The sequence below is a fragment of the Epinephelus moara genome, chromosome 2 (genome assembly GCF_006386435.1).
Source record: "Epinephelus moara isolate mb chromosome 2, YSFRI_EMoa_1.0, whole genome shotgun sequence".
Taxonomy (NCBI): domain Eukaryota; kingdom Metazoa; phylum Chordata; class Actinopteri; order Perciformes; family Serranidae; genus Epinephelus; species Epinephelus moara.
The window spans coordinates 22,235,023-22,250,747 of NC_065507.1; the positions used below are offsets into that span (position 1 = coordinate 22,235,023).

Consider the following 15,725-nt stretch of genomic DNA (forward strand, 5'->3'; position numbering starts at 1 on the left):
AGTATAGTATGTCATGAAAAAGTCATAATATAGTATGTTATGAAAAAGTCATAGTATAATAGTATAATATGTCATTAAAAAGTTGACACTCAGTCACCTTGAGAGCTCCACAGAGACACTTTATGTAGAGAGGATATCCCTAAATGTATTATTATTATTTAAGAATGTAAACACATGATCAGCTACTTTTGAAAGAAATTAAACCATTAATTGGGTCAAAAATGAGGTCTGATGTAATGAAAATTATTTGAATTATAACTTTAAGAAGACATGCTCTAAATTAGCTAAAAAAACTCATTGTAGATGTTGGCTGAAGAAACACTGGACATTTTGAAATGACGGTTGTGTAACAGTGGTGTTTATTTCCCAATCTGTGTCAATCTATGAAAAATCCTGAAGTAATGTTAAAAGTTTCCCAGTAAGCATGCAGCATTACAAAAGACTCAGCAGAAACCACAAACTGGAAGCAGGAACAGATTTGTTCAGCCTTATTACTGTGAAATGTGACAGCCACTGAAGAAGTTAAGACACTACGACTAAATCAAAGGTGTCTGATAACCATGAGCAACAAAGGACACCTCTCACCTGAGCGTTTCTCTCGAAATTTCTTGAAGCAAATACGTCATTCAACATTGTCTTATGACACAGTGAGCAAGCAGGTTAGGAATGTGTGTAGGCAGGTGGCTGAAGGTCACGTTAAAGCGCTCTCATCCCTTTTGTTGCTCCACTGTCTTTTGTTTCTTCTGACAAATCACCACAAAGGCAGAAGTCAGTTTCAAAGGAAGTAACGACGAGACAAAAATAACACAGACTGACATTTTATTGCTTCTTTTCTGAAATACTGACACTACGATGATATAGCCGGGGGGGCGGAGTTAGACTTGTGACAAGCTGCGGGTGGAAATTTTAATGTTTAGCACGAGAGTGAAACTGCAGAACAATGGGAACTGATACAAACAGAGCTATAAATAAGAGCAGGCCTGGTTTCTATTGCATTGAGTAGATTAAATAATAAAGAGGGCAGTGGGTGTGACGGCAACATCAACAGAAGAGTAATAACAGGCAAGAACAATGTGAAATCTGAAAATGATGCGCTCAAGACTTTGTGTTTTACAACTACGTCAACCTCTAGCAGGAAGAAAACAGATCTTAGACTAACATCACAAAACAGGTGTTTCAGTCTTACGTCACCAATCATTCAACACATGGAAGCGTTTCTATTGTTCCCACACATAGACGCTGATGATTTTTCTTTTTAAGCTCTTTTAAATCACCGTCTTCTGACACTTAATGCCTGCAGCATTAATGTAGGAATGTTAACCTGCTCCTGGTTGCTAAAGCCTTGACCAGCAAGGTCTTTCTTGCAGAGAGTTAGGTGAGAACTCTCTGTAAGAAAGCAAGTAAGTGCATTTTCTATAATGTCCAATTATTCTCGTGGACACAGAGAGAGTGTGTGAGGGCACTTTCACCCCCCCCCTCCTCATAGCTCCTCTTCCGTCTTCACCTGAACCATGTTGGAGTGGCTGTCCTGTGCCTCCGACTGCAGAGTCTGGTTCTCGTTCACAAGCATGTTGAACTGCACGTCGTTGTACACGGAAAAGTTCTGAGGGTACGTGCCAAAGTTCTGGTTTAAGTTCATGTCCATGTTTGCGAACGTGGGGTTGGCGTCGGGCCCCTGCTCGAAGCCAGAGGGCACGGGCAAGGCAAAGCTTGGGTCGGAAAGCATGTCCAGTACTCCAGGCATTTCTAGCAACTGATTAAGGATGGCCGCATCGGTGGCGTTGTAGTCCTGGGGATCGTTGTAACACATTTCTCCTAAGGCGGAAGCCCCAGGCTGGGGAGGACAAAGCCTCTCGTCTGGAGACATCATGGTTTGAGGCTGCGGGAAGTGGAAGGGCTGCTCCGCTGGGAGAGCACTTTCTGCTGCAGGAGGGGAAACAGAGAAAATAAATACCCGTTAGAAACATGATGCAACGTCTGTTACCAGGTGGATATTCAAATCTTGAAAGACATTCAAGACTTTTCTGCATCATAACAGTATAAAGCGCTATTCACGTAGGTAATATGTAATAATAGCAGAGGTCATCTGTGATCTCAGTCCCATGCAAATCTGCCATGTCCGTATTGTATCAAGTAAAAATTCTACCACAAATTACCGACCATATTTCGCCAAATACAGAGGTCGGATGATAATATTGTGTAAATCAGAATCTATGTGATTTGGGGTCGTATTTTTTCTGCCATTTTTGGTCGAGAATTATGGAGGCTGCACTGGCAATTATAAATGAAAGTTTCGACAGCATTATGGGTGCAGGAGGCTCATCTCGCTACACAGTATGAGGACCTGTTCGCCTTCAGAGCCAGCTCAAATCAAAAGAAGAGTGAGATCTTGAAATATGATGAGATAAATAATGTGGCAGAATCAGTTCCGTTTGTTTATCTTACATTTAAAAGAAAAAAAAGGAGGTTAACACTGTTGACGGCGCTAGAGGTGCTGTGATGCGTTACTGTGTTGTATGGAATGGAGTTACAAATGACTGTGGGCATCATATACGGGAATAATGTCAGTAAATTTGAGGAAAATGCAGATTTTGCTTCTACCGTGCAAATGTGTCGCATGAAACAGACGTGGGAGAGTCATTTCTAAGATCCTGTGTGAACAGGACTTTACTTTAGGCATTTTGGGGAATGTGCGTGACAACAAACCCCACTTAACATACAAGATGTTAACCTATTAATACAGGAACAAACATTCAGCTGTCAGTTTATTAGGTACACCTTGCTAAAACTAATACAACAGTCCTGCAATGAATCCTCCCTCATGAACTTTATACTGTATGTACTTTAAATGTATGATAATTGAGGAAGAAGTAGTTTGTGGTGCTGTTGAACTGTATGATGTTAACTTTTTTGTCTATCAGTGACAGAAGGCTAAATGATACACACATCAGCAGGAAGCATTGCAGTTAAACAGCACCACAAACAACATCCTCAGATGTTCATAAAGTTGAATCAACACCTCTAAAAGTTTCAACAAAAACTGTACATTATAAAGTTCATAAAGGGAAGAGTTATTGCAGGATTGTTATATTAGACTACATTAGTTTTAGCGATGTGTACCTAATAAACTGGCAGCTGAGCGTAGATGCGCTTCACTATACAGTTAAATTAATTTCTTGTAACCTGGAACAAGAGTGGCACTTTCCTTAGTGTGTGGCACCCACAGATGTATGACTATAACTCAATACCAGACCCCAAGATGGCACCAACACAGTCCAATGGAATTGTTTGCCTGGCGTTCACACACCCAACTAAGTTTCTAGCTTTCAGGTTTACTGGAAAGTGCAACAGTGTTAGCAGCTAGTTCCCGCTCAGCTCATGGACTTAACACAGTGACGACGTCACAGATTTTTAAAAAGCTTTTCTCAGCATGAGAAAATGTTACAAATATAAAACCTCCATGGATCAAAACTTCACAATAGGAGAGTCATTAGTGATCATGTTTGCAGCTGGAGTTGTCCTGTCAACAGTTTCACAGCAATTGTTAATGTTACAAGTAACGCCTGTGCTTCTCCTGCTGTGACATGTTAAATTGTTTGCTGTAAAAAGGCCCATACAGACAAGCAGGCTGGCAGACACAAAGACTACTCGCCTCATTGAATCAGTTTACCCCACAGTGGCTCTACAAAGGAGTAAAAAAAAAAAAAAAAAGAAAGATGTGTGAGCCTCACGTGTCACACAGGGTTTGTCTCTGAAGCTGATGTCTGACTTGATCTTTCTCTTCCTCTTCACCTCATATGGATCTGAAATGAGTCAACAACCTGCTGTTATTGTTTCTGGGTTTAGGATAATGTGATGTAAATTTCCATTCAAAGCGCTGACTGACCTGGGTTGTGTGGCAGGTACGTGAAGGTAACAGACTCGCTCTCCATTTGGTCTGAGAGGCGGCGCAGGACCACGTTGACCTCAACCTCGTCTGTGATGTCCTGGTCCTGGTAGGGCGGAGTCTTGAACACGATGGCGATCTGCCGGTGCACATCTGTCTGGGCAAACTCCCCGTTTGCCTTCCACGACCCTCGTCTGAAGATGATCTCTATGTCGTCTGTGGAACAGTGACAACACAAAGAGCTATTTTAATAAAGAAAAAATACAAAACACCTCAGAGTACAGTATTATATTTATCCTTATTTCATTTTTGATTGAAAGGTTCAAGTGTTGTCCAGTGTGCCTGCTTTTATCCTAACCATACATAAGTGTTGCATCTACATTCATTGAATTTAACAGTAAGAATACATTCTTAATCAATTACTCAATTACTTGACAACCGCTTTTATGTGTCTTCCTTAGCTTTAAGTTGAGTTCATGATACGTAAAGGGAAACTTAGGTTCTATTTTCCCATGTTTTGTGTCTGAGTGACTAATGGAGATTTTGAAACATCTCCAGTATTGACAGAGACTGCTGCAGCCTCCAGCCGTAAAGCAGGCTGTAATGCAGTGTTCATGGTCAATTGTGCACTGTCAGTGTACGTCTAGTAAAAGAGCTTGTTTTTGTCACAGACAGGCTCAGATTGTTACGGGTGTCTGACAACATTATGAAAAGGATCCCTACAGATAAGTCTTCTTGTTGAAGAGTAAGATCCTTTTTGTTTAACCGGAAACAGCCCCTAATTTGCTATCACCAAACCCACCAGACTCCATTTAAATAAGCAGTAATTTTATTATTGTAAAACAAACTTCATTAAAAGCTGATTGAAACAAAATAAATCTTACAAAACTGTCTTGGTTTATCTTTCCACTGTTCAAAAAAATCCCACCTCTGTTTTGGTTAAAATAAACCCTTATTTCATCCAGTCAGATATGAAAACATGCTGGCTCTATACACGCTTAAATTACTTTTTTTTTTTTTTTTAAATGGAGTCTGGTGGGTTTGCCGATAGCAATTTGGGGTACCTTTACGGTTAAACAAAAATGATCTTACTCTTATACAAAAAGGTCTGTCTGTGACGGGATCCTTTCCATAGTGTTGTCAGACACATAGAATAATTTGAGCCAGTCAGTGGCAAAAACAAACACTTTTAGTGGACATAAACTGAAAGTGCATAAATGCCTCAAATGGTTCCACTGCAACCTGTCTCACAGCTGCCAGCTGCAGTGTTCTCCCTCGACACTGTACCAGTTTCACATAATGTTGTTTCCATTAGTCATTTAGATACAAAAACATTGGAAAAAATAGGGTCCAGGTTGAAAAACACAGAAGTTACCCTCCAATATTTGTTAAGCATGTTCATGTTCTTTCTCTCAACCCAAGACCCCAAAGTAAATACAATTTTTTTTTTTTTTGTTTTGTTTTACGATATAGTCGCACTCAAGTTGAGTGCCTTTGTTTTACGATATAGTCGCACTCAAGTTGAGTGCCAATTCTGCTGTACGGCAAACACCAAACGAGTTTCCAAAAATAAGCCACGGTACAGAGGTGCAAAGGCTGCTGAATACACACTGCTAATGTTACACCGCTAAATCACATGTTGTAGCAAGAGAAAATAAAGACAGTGTCTTCAAAACAAGAAAACGCTATGATAAAAGAAATAGTGGCTAAAACAATGACTGAAAGACACAAAATCAAAATTCAACATTAGCCATAAGCTTTACAAATTTGGTCCTAGCCTTCAAAAAACACAGATTGCAGAGGTATGCCTTATTTCCAATTGAAAAATACCTTTTCTTTATAGTTGTTCACTAAAGTTTGGGAGCTGAGAGAGAGAGAGAGAGAGAGATCATCAAAAAACCAAGCTTGTCCCATGTACTCTGCTCTGTGACCCCAGTTTTGTCAACCCTGTGTGTATTTTGTACACCGCCAACAGACACTTACCTTTCTGCACCTTGTCACACAACATGTAGATCTCCGTCTTGCCGATGCAGGAACCTCTGTACTGGTTAAAGCGGCCGATCTTCAGCTGCGATGTCGTCGTAGCCTCTGATAAAAGAACAAAAACAAAACATGAAAAAAAACACACGCAAGAATGAGGAAACACATTAAAAGTTCTGCTGGTGCACTTGGCTACAAGATTTATAAGAGTGTGTTCCTTACTCTTGTCATAGATGGGGTTGGACACCACTGGGTTGAGAATGTCCTTTCTGCCGTCCTCCCATTCAAGCTCACACTGAAAGCAGAGACGCACAGAATTCATGTCCATGTCTTCGATGCCCTTTGAGTGACCAGCTGAGGGGTGAGAGGATAAAATCAGTCAGACACAAGGAATTTAAACAGACAGGGAAAATTTATATTTAAATATATGGATGTGTAGAAAGATGACAGTATTAACTAAGTGCTTGTGTGTTGGGATCCATCTTACTTTGAAAGGGGTCGATATTCTGGTTTCTCCTCTTCTGGAGTGAAACATCCAGCTCTTTCCTCCTCACACACTGGATACCAAGATTAGCAAAGCTGCAAATCCACATAAAAAAAATATGTTTAGTCAGGACATTTTGTGTGTTGGGAAATTCCAGAAAGATTTTATGATAGTAAGAGTTAGAATAAAAGAAAAAATGTTTAACAGGAAGTTACGTGTTGGGGAAGAGACATATGAGATATGGGATGAGCACCTGTGACGTCGGTTGCTGTGAGGATTGAGCGTCACCACGCAGATTCCTGAACCGTTGGGGCAGTCCTTACCCACGAGGCAATGCGGGTGAGGCCGGTGCGGCGGGTCTTTGGTCACCAAGGAAATGGTGACCTTGGCCTTCTGTAAGTGGTTAATGGGACCTTGAATCTGAAAGACAGAAGAGGAAGATGAATTTGAGAAGGAGGGAGAAGACAGAAAAATCTGGGACACAAAAACAACCAAACACACACACACACACACGTCCGAAAACACACTTACTGTTACACAGGAAGTGTTGCAACATGGTGATGTATTAATTACTTATACTCAGACAAAAGAAAGGGAGCTCAGCTGTCAAACTCAGAGAAGTGAGATAATTTGACAAACTAAATATTAAATATATTGTCAGCTGGGGGCCAGCAGGGGGAACTACTAAGCAGGGCACATAACTCCTTAAGATCAGGTGGAGAGATCCACTTCCTCTCAGGAGAAATCCAGGAAGAGGAAGTATTTAAGTGTGGGAGTGGCCTATTGGAATCCATTTTGTTTGAGGCCATGCGGCAAGGTGAGTGTGCTTGCTGATCCTGTAAGTTCAGTTAGCTCCTTTAACTTTAGCTTATATTGTAGTTATACTATGTAGCGTGTGAAATAGAGTATGGTGAATGTGCTAGGAAAGGTAGTATCAGCGTGGGAGTGGCCTATTTGAATCCATTTTGTTTGAGACCATGCTGCAAGGTGAGTGTGTTTGCTGATCCTGTAAGTTTATTTATCTCCTTTAACTTTAGCTTATATTGGAGTTATGCTATGTAGCGTGTGAAATAGAGTATGGTGAATGTGCTAGGAAAGGTAGTATCAGCATTGCTTCTGCCTGGAGCTCGCATGTACGGAGCCTGGGTTTGGTTGAAGGTGGCAGTGCTGTTTGGGCTGAGAAAGCCATGTGTAAGTAAGATAAAGGAGGTTATTGGTTGGTGTGGAGAGCAGTGAGACCTGGCATTAGGGGAGTGTCTCTGGGACGCCAGAGATCACTGTCTAGCCTCCTGGAGGTGTCGTGGGACCAACTAGACGAAACACTGGTGAAAGGAGGTTCCCACCCGATGACCCCAAAGACATGCTAGTTATCACTGCTCATTGGTTTGTATAGTTAAGCCTTGCCATATTAGCTTATCATAGGGCTTAGGTTTTTCACTGAGTGTTGATCCTTTTTGAGAGCACAAACTTCTTGTGTTTATTTGAATTGAATAAAATATGCAGCAGATGCTGTCTGAGAAAGTGCTTTGAAGTAGCTGCCAATCAAAGCTGTTATTGTGTTCTTCACAACATGGAGTGTCTGTATTTGTGCATATATTTAGCATATTAAATGTTGTCATCTTCCTGCATTTGACAGCACCCCACCTTTTTCCGTGTGCTATAACTGGCAGAGATGTGGACCCAAGTCACATATTTTTGATGACTTTAGACTCAACTTGACAAAAACAAAAAAGACTTGCAACTCGATTTGGACTTAAACACAAGTGACTTGTGACTTCACTTGGACTTTAGCCTTTTAACTTAAATACTTGATACCTTCCCCCAAAAACCAAAGTTTAAAAAGTACATTATTCAAAAAGTGTGCCACAAATCGTTTCACTTCCTGAATTAACTAACATTCACACTATTTATTCCCAGCAAGTCGACACTGAATGCCCCAGATCCATTTTGTTTGAACCAGTCTGACATCATCCAATCAAGTAAGAGGAGAGAACCGTGAAGAACTAACGTTACATTACTGAACGCCAGTTGGGAACAATTACACCAAAGATCATTTCGTCTGTGGATATAAACTATGCGGTGGCCAACAAAAGATGAATTGCTGTATGCTAAATATGTGGGTCAAAAGTTTCAGACAGAAATTTCCAACAAACTTGCTTTATAAATAATATGTATTTTAAAAAGCATTCATGGTTTTTGTCAATTAATATATTATCACTGTGTTGTTAAAATGGTTTCATGAAGCAGTGAAGAGTACACAATGACTTGTTTATGATTCAAAACCCAAGTCCTGAGTGGGACATGAGCCTGTCTTGACTTGGGACTTGCTTGCAAAGACTCGTGTCTTACTTGTGACTCACAAAACAGTGACTTGGTCCCACCTCTGATAACTGGCCCTTTTGGAAAGCCTTATCCTATTATCATATTATGATTATCATCTGATTTTTTGTAAAGCTGATGGTGGTGGTTGATATACTGATTTCATCAAGAAGCATGAAGGATGCCGAAAAAAAAATCAAACCTGCCACATTAACCTAAATGTTCACCAATAATTTTACATTATTTCATTTTCACACACACATTCTTCACTGCTAAAACCCCCACACGCCTGGTGTTTGCAGAAGGTGAAGATGAAGTGTGGGTGTGTTTCTTAGAGTGGGGGCCATGTGACAAACCGCCTGTCTTTGACCACACTCGACCTGGGATTTGTGGGGACTTTCTAATTGACTCCAACAACCCACATCCTTCCAGCTCCACCCGTCTGCACCGGTCGACACACGGAGTTCAAGTATACACAACAAACAAGATCGACTTCAACTGTCACTGACAGCTAGTAAACCCCCTTCAAGGACACACACACACACACACACACATACACACACACACTTGTGTGACAAGTGTCTACCTCGATCGCAGGCTGACTCTTGTTGGTTTCAGTGCTGGATGCTCCCAAGATGCTGCCAGCCGAGCGTCCCTCACACTCATAGCGAAACCTCATGCCTCTCTCCTTGGGCTCCTCCACTATCACCAGCTTGGGCTTATTCAGAATCCGCTCCAACATGTTGGAGTCGCTTACGCGGTTCTGAGAGGAAACACCACCGGAGCTCTTAGAGATAGGCGAACACAAGGAGCCCCGACCACGGCAAGACAAACCGGCTGGTGTGACTGGTCCCCGGGAAGGATGAGCCATCTCCCTGGGCGTGCACAACGGCTGCTGGGGCTGAGGGAAGGTGCAGACTGGCTGTGATGAAAAAACAATGACACAATATTATTAACAACATTATTTAACTTTTATCTAACCATGTAACACTCACTGAGGTTGGAAATCTTGTCAAGACGGCAGCACAAAAAGCAACAAATGAAACAATACAAATACGTTCTTTCTCATCTCTGTCATTACGTTATGGACAGACAGCAGATATTCATCTTGTGATCTGAGATAATGACACCAGGATGATCAAAATGTGGCGAGATAAGACGATAAATAGCTCAGAGTGGCTTTAAAGGTGCAGTGTGTAGGATTTAGTGGCACCTAGCAGTCAGGATTTAAACTTCTCTTATGTGCCCAGCATGAACTCCCGCTTGGATTTCCCTCCTTGTTCATTATCAGGGGGTTTTTATCAGAATTATCCGCAGACGCCTTTCCCTCTCCAAAACAAACAGACCCTGTGATTTAAACCGGTTAAGACACTGATTAAAGCAGTTTCACTTTACAAATCAGTGTTTGTCAGACACCGCTTGGCTCGTCATAGACGGGCAGCTCGCCCAGCACCTGTTAATTTGTGCTCACTTCTTTTCTCTGATAACTTAAGATTTAGACGTTCAGGAGGATTTTAGGGGGAGATGAAGTACCCACAGAGGTCTCTTCCTCTCCAAAACAAACAGACTCTGTGATTTAGACCAATAAAAACACTGATTAAAGCAGTTCCACCTTAATAATCTGTGTTTTTTGGACACTGTTTGGCTCTCCAAGGAGGGGCTGACGTGAAAACACAAATGGCCTTATCCAGAGCCATTGTTTGGTTTGTCCTTTCTGGGCTACTGTAGAAACATGGCAATGCTACATAGCATTCTTCATAAACAAGGACCCCTTTCCTGATGTCGATATAAACAACTCATTCAATGGTAACAAAAACATGCCGATTCTTATTTTCAGGTGATTATACACTACAGAAAACACACTTATTGTATTATATTCCATTTCTGCTAATATATCCCTCTAAATCGTACACACTGGACCTTTAAAACACCAGCACTTCTCCTGGATTCAAAAAAGAATCAGTCAAAATTTTGCTTATGAGTATCTAGATATCTATAATAATATAAAATAAATGCAAAAGTTGTAGTATAATACAATAAAAACATGTGTAACAGGATTCATTTTTTACTCCTTTTCCACTCCCGTTTATCATCTCATGACCCTACAGCCTTTCCCTTAGCATTAGAAAACAGCATCTTATAATCAGAGACAAATAAACAGGCATGTTTTCAAAGAATCAAACTGAGGACCAGATGTCTGTTATCCATTATGGCAGATGACACTGCCAGTGAAGCATTCTGCATCACAGCTGCAGTGAAACCAGGCAGCAAAACTGAGTCACTGCATGGCTTTTCCTTCATACATGTCCTTTCTGCCAGTACATAGAGTTAACCATGCGCTCACTTGACTCCTCCTCCTGCATTTTGATATCAAAGTTACCAGTAATACCACAGACCACCATGCTTTTCCGTTCCCACTCAAACTCTTGTTGAATATATCTCTCTCGCTGCTGATTTACTTTCTGTCTGCACTCTGTCTTCACTTGTCAGTTTCTGATCAGTTAGGCCTCCGTTGGCTTCGACGTGATGTTAGAGGAAGACAAAGTACAACAAAGCAAACACACTGACATCTTAAGACTATCTGAAGCATCAGTGTAAAGACAGATGAATAATCAAACCTGCAGGGAAGTAAAGACGTCTTTGTCACCTGTGAAGCAGAAAATCAGGCTGCGAGCTCAACAAACGGTTGCTGAGGAGATCTGGGTGATGCCTCTGCATGAGATCATGTTTCATAATATCTCGTCGAGCCACAGGCGTCTGTTGTCAGAGAGCGTGTTGGCCTTAAAACCCTAGAGCTAAACAAAAGCCTGGCAGAGTGAGCCTGCGAACAGGAAATAGGAAGTCAGCTCAACCTGACGTAGATCGACCAATAGGAGAAGCGGCGCGGGGAGAAGAATGTGACCTTTCACCTCTCGGTGGGTTTGGCTTGTTAGCAGAACAGACTGCAAACTGAAAGCAGGAGTCAGATTACAGTTTTTCCAGCCCCTCCTCCTCTTCCTCCTCCCCCTTCGTCTCTCTCTCTCTGAGCCTCCTCCTACAGAAGAGCAAGCTGGGGAGGTGTGTCAGCCTCGAACACAGGCCACAAAGCCTTTTTAACAAACTATTCACACACACAAACACAAACAAAACACACACGCAGAAGTTAATCAATCTCACATGCGAATAAAGACTTTCAGATGTTTTCTTGTGCTGTTCATTATCACCTCTTTGTGAAGGCCACAGCGTCACTGCAGGCTTATCCCATTACAACACTTCTGATCTGTAAACCACGTGCTTTATGCTAAGAGCCTGACCTGCCTGGCTTCGCACAACAACAAGACACCCAGCTACACACGCACTACACTGCAGTCTCTTCAACAAACATTCAATCTTAGAAACAATCACTCTTCACTACAGCTGCAGTCACTTCTTTTTCACCCTAACAGAGGAGAAGTCTGAAGCTTCCTTTGTTGTTGAGTTTATTATTAACAAGCTTTCAGTGGCGACACAAAGGCAACATAACTGACGTGTAAACATCTGTCTGAGCCTGTGTGGGTCAAGATTTGTGAAACTAGCAGTTGTTTTCGTTGATTAATCTGCTGATATTTGCTTGGATTAATCACTGAGACTCAAAAATGTCGGAATAACATCTTTAAAATGCTCATCTACTGCAATAAAAGACATTTAAATACTGACAGCATTATTGTTTTTATTGCTGTGGTTGTTACATATCCTTCCTTCCTGGCAGATGTGTTCATTTTTTATTTATTCTTTTTATTAAACCTTTTCATAATTTTACTGTTTTTATTGTTGTTTATCATTCTAGCCAGACACCACTGCTTGTCATTTGTTTTGATGGACTTTTTTTTTTATCCTTTTTTTGCAGTTGGTAGCATATTATACATCCTTCTAGCCCAGACAAATGTTACATTCAAGGCATTGCTATAAAAGAATTTAATTATCAGTTAAAGCTCCCTGAATAAACAATCGTTGACGATAAAATAAAAATGATACAAAACAAAAAAACAGCTGATCCTCACATTTTCCTCATTTTTTGCTCAAACATTATCTTAAAAAAATAAATTTTATCTAAACTGTTGAATAAATTTTCTGAAAATGGACTAATAGATTAATGGACTACTGGTTTGTCCAATTTGGATTAACGGATTAATGGTTTATTTTAGCATTAATGTAGTTTAACGTTGATGAAGACCAGCTGAAAAATGCAACAGGCTTGTAGCACAGAGTAAAATGGTTGATTTTTCTAATAACTTTAAAATAAAATGAAGATGATTTAAATTCCCTGATCTAATTGTTACTGTACTTCAAAATCAAGCTATATTGAATTTACTATGGAAGTGATTTAATTTTTAAAAATGTACGTAAACGATTACTTGGTCATCAAAACTATCGCTATGTTTTAAGATTAAATCTTCTCTAACACGTATATACAATAATCATTTAGACAATAATCTGTTTTGTATAATTAAACTTGATCTGCGTTCGTCACGGCCTGCTGCCACCACATTTACCACCACACCGGCTCTCTAGGTGTTGCCAACACTCATTCTTGGAAATGTAAGAAACCTCTAAGTGAAGCAGGAATCAGATGAGACAGAGAGACAGATAAACCAAAACAACATGAATGACAACACTGGCACAAAAACATAACACGGTAAGAGCACACCCAAAAATGTTCTTGCACCCACTCACCTGATGTGCAGTGCCTCTCGCCACCAGCACGGGCTGAGGTGGCGGTGAGGAGCTCGGTTGGAGCATCCTTTGGTTCTGGTTGTGCGGCTGGCAGAGGTCAGCAGGAGGAGGAGGAGGTCCGGGGAGGGAGGTACGTATCCGCTCCTCCGTGATGATTTCCTCAATGAGGTCAGGAGGGGTAGAAATTCCAGGGAAGGCACGGGACCGCTCCTCTGTGATGATTTCCTCAATGAGGTCTGAAACAAACACATTGATAGTGTCTCAGGTGGCCGGCGTGATGTATGCTAACAAACGCTGATTTTTTAAATATGAAACAGATCCGTTTGTTTTGGAGAGGAGGAAACCTCTGCGGATACTCCAGCTCCCGAAGAAGCACTGAAGAAGCCATAACTGGAGTTCACGCTTGGCTCATTGGAGAAGTTTCAGCTGGCTGCAATTTACTCTCCTCACCACTAGATGCCACTAAATCTGACACACTGCTCCTTTAAGTTTCTCAGAGCACCCATAATTTAACATACATCTATTTCAAGATTTTCCAGTTTCCTTAAATCAGAAACAAAGCAGCTCTTACTAATGTCATAAAAACCCATAGATTTCTATGGAATATAACATTAACCCTGAAGTTAAAGAGCCACTATCTCACACAGTGAATGCCATACATTAAATAAATGCACTGAAGCCAGCGTATAATAACTAAACTCATCACAAGATGAGGAAACAATTTCCTGGGGGAAATGCTTTTTTATTTATGTATTTATTTTTGTATCTGTATAGATGTGTTTCTGCTCGATGTTACAGCTGTGAATAACAAGACTTTGCCTTTTTGTTTGTACATGCTCAACTTAAAAGTGTTGTGTACTCCACACAGTCCTGTTTGTGCATGTGTGAGTGAACAATAATTCAATTTCCCCTCAGGGATTAATAAAGTACATCCTCTTCTTCTTTAGGCTGTTTGTTCGTTTTAGCAGTGACAGTTGCCGAGATGCTACTGGCTAAATTTATCACCATTAGAATAAATAGTGCACACTGATTTTATACCTGCGGTTGAGGTGTGACATTTGCCAACCCAAAACAGAAACTAGAGTTTCCTGCAGGCGTGGTGTGTCAAACATTATCGAAGCAGAGGCAATTAATTTACCAGGCATTGAGCAGACAATTGATTAGCAATAGTTTTAAAGATCTAGTAATCGTTTAAGTACATTTTCAAAAGGAAAATTGCTTGGTCTAGCTTCTTAAATGTGAATATTTGCTGGTTTTCCTGCATTTTTATCACAGTAAACTCAATATCTCTTGGTTTTGCAGTACAGTAGCAATAAGTGCAGGCAATTTAAATATGCAAAACTTAGGTTTCTGGTATTTTTAACTGCAATTTTCACTATTATCCACATTTTATAGACTTCTGCTGTGTATATTACGCAAGCAAAATAGGTACATTAATGAAGATAAGTTGGGGCTTACATGCAATAAATATGTTAAAATGAACACACAAGATGCTTAATAGTGCTTTCAGTTTTTCTGACATATTACTGTGTCTTTAATTTTGTTGATTTGTTGTCTGAAACATTTAGTTTTGCACCTTACTGACCACAGGCATTGTAAAAGACAGCACAAAACAACATGAGGAAGCAGAAACGCCGATGACGGTCTAACTTCTGCATGAGAGAGCATCAGGTCACACGGTCACAGTAACTTCTCACATCCCACACTTGCATGACTTTAAGACACACACACACACACACACACACACACACACACACACACACACACACATCCGTTTAGCAAAAGGCACAACAAAAGCAAATGTGTTTACACTCACCAAAGTCTGACGGTCCTCCTGACTCTGCAGGACAAACAGAAAGCATTGTTAGAACAAAGCTCAGCAGCTGGATGTTAATAAACCTGCACACACAGCGGAGCAGTAAAAGTGGGAGTGAGAGCCGGGGATGGGTGTTGGCTGCTCTGCTCTGAGAAATCACATGCCTGCTGATGATGTCAGCTCTGTCTTTCCGACAAACACAAACAAACACACACACAAACACACACACACACACACACACTGACACACACGAGTATTAACACTTAAAACCTACCAGAGGTACCGTTGAATATGTCCATGTCTTTCATCACACGGGAGGAGGAGTCCTTTAAGACCATGAACTCCGCCGTCGTGTCGTTGACTTCTTCCTAAACCTGGTTATTTCCGGTATCTGTCTTCTTCTCTGGGTCAAAACTTTTCTCTGTGTTTAAAACCACCTCTTGTAAAGTATCGTCAGGGTGCAAACCAGCTCTGAGTGTCAGTACCGACCCGTGTGAAGCTGTTAGACAGTCTTGAAGCCATGTGTTGAGTGATGTGTGAAGACTCTC

The 15,725-nt window shown here is 40.9% G+C and overlaps 1 protein-coding gene across 4 annotated transcripts; it reads right to left on the bottom strand.

Moving 5' to 3' along the window:
- Positions 1 to 802: 802 nt before the first annotated feature.
- On the bottom strand, positions 803 to 15,725 carry relb (v-rel avian reticuloendotheliosis viral oncogene homolog B). Of its 4 annotated transcripts, XM_050032916.1 has the most exons (11): positions 15,452 to 15,725; positions 15,178 to 15,201; positions 13,362 to 13,597; positions 9,256 to 9,591; positions 6,604 to 6,770; positions 6,354 to 6,445; positions 6,089 to 6,220; positions 5,870 to 5,974; positions 3,887 to 4,102; positions 3,732 to 3,803; positions 803 to 1,923 (listed from the first exon to the last, which is right to left on the bottom strand). In XM_050032916.1, the coding sequence occupies exons 1-11, from the start codon at positions 15,513 to 15,515 to the stop codon at positions 1,481 to 1,483; spliced, it is 1,887 nt and encodes a 628-aa protein (XP_049888873.1). In that variant the 5' UTR covers positions 15,516 to 15,725; the 3' UTR covers positions 803 to 1,480. The 4 variants fall into 4 exon arrangements, with proteins under 4 accessions (XP_049888873.1, XP_049888882.1, XP_049888895.1 ...); XM_050032925.1 differs by lacking the exon at positions 15,178 to 15,201; XM_050032938.1 differs by lacking the exons at positions 13,362 to 13,597; positions 15,178 to 15,201; positions 15,452 to 15,725 and adding an exon at positions 11,317 to 11,875.

Coding starts and splice junctions, on each gene's coding strand:
- relb (XM_050032916.1), bottom strand. CDS start 15,515: ATGGTCTTAAAGGACTCCTCCTCCCGTGTGATGAAAGACATGGACATA. Junction 6,771..9,255: donor AGAGTCAGCCTGCGATCGAG/GTAGACACTTGT, acceptor TCTGTCTTTCAG/ATTCAAGGTCCCATTAACCA. Junction 6,446..6,603: donor CACAGCAACCGACGTCACAG/GTGCTCATCCCA, acceptor GTGGATTTGCAG/CTTTGCTAATCTTGGTATCC.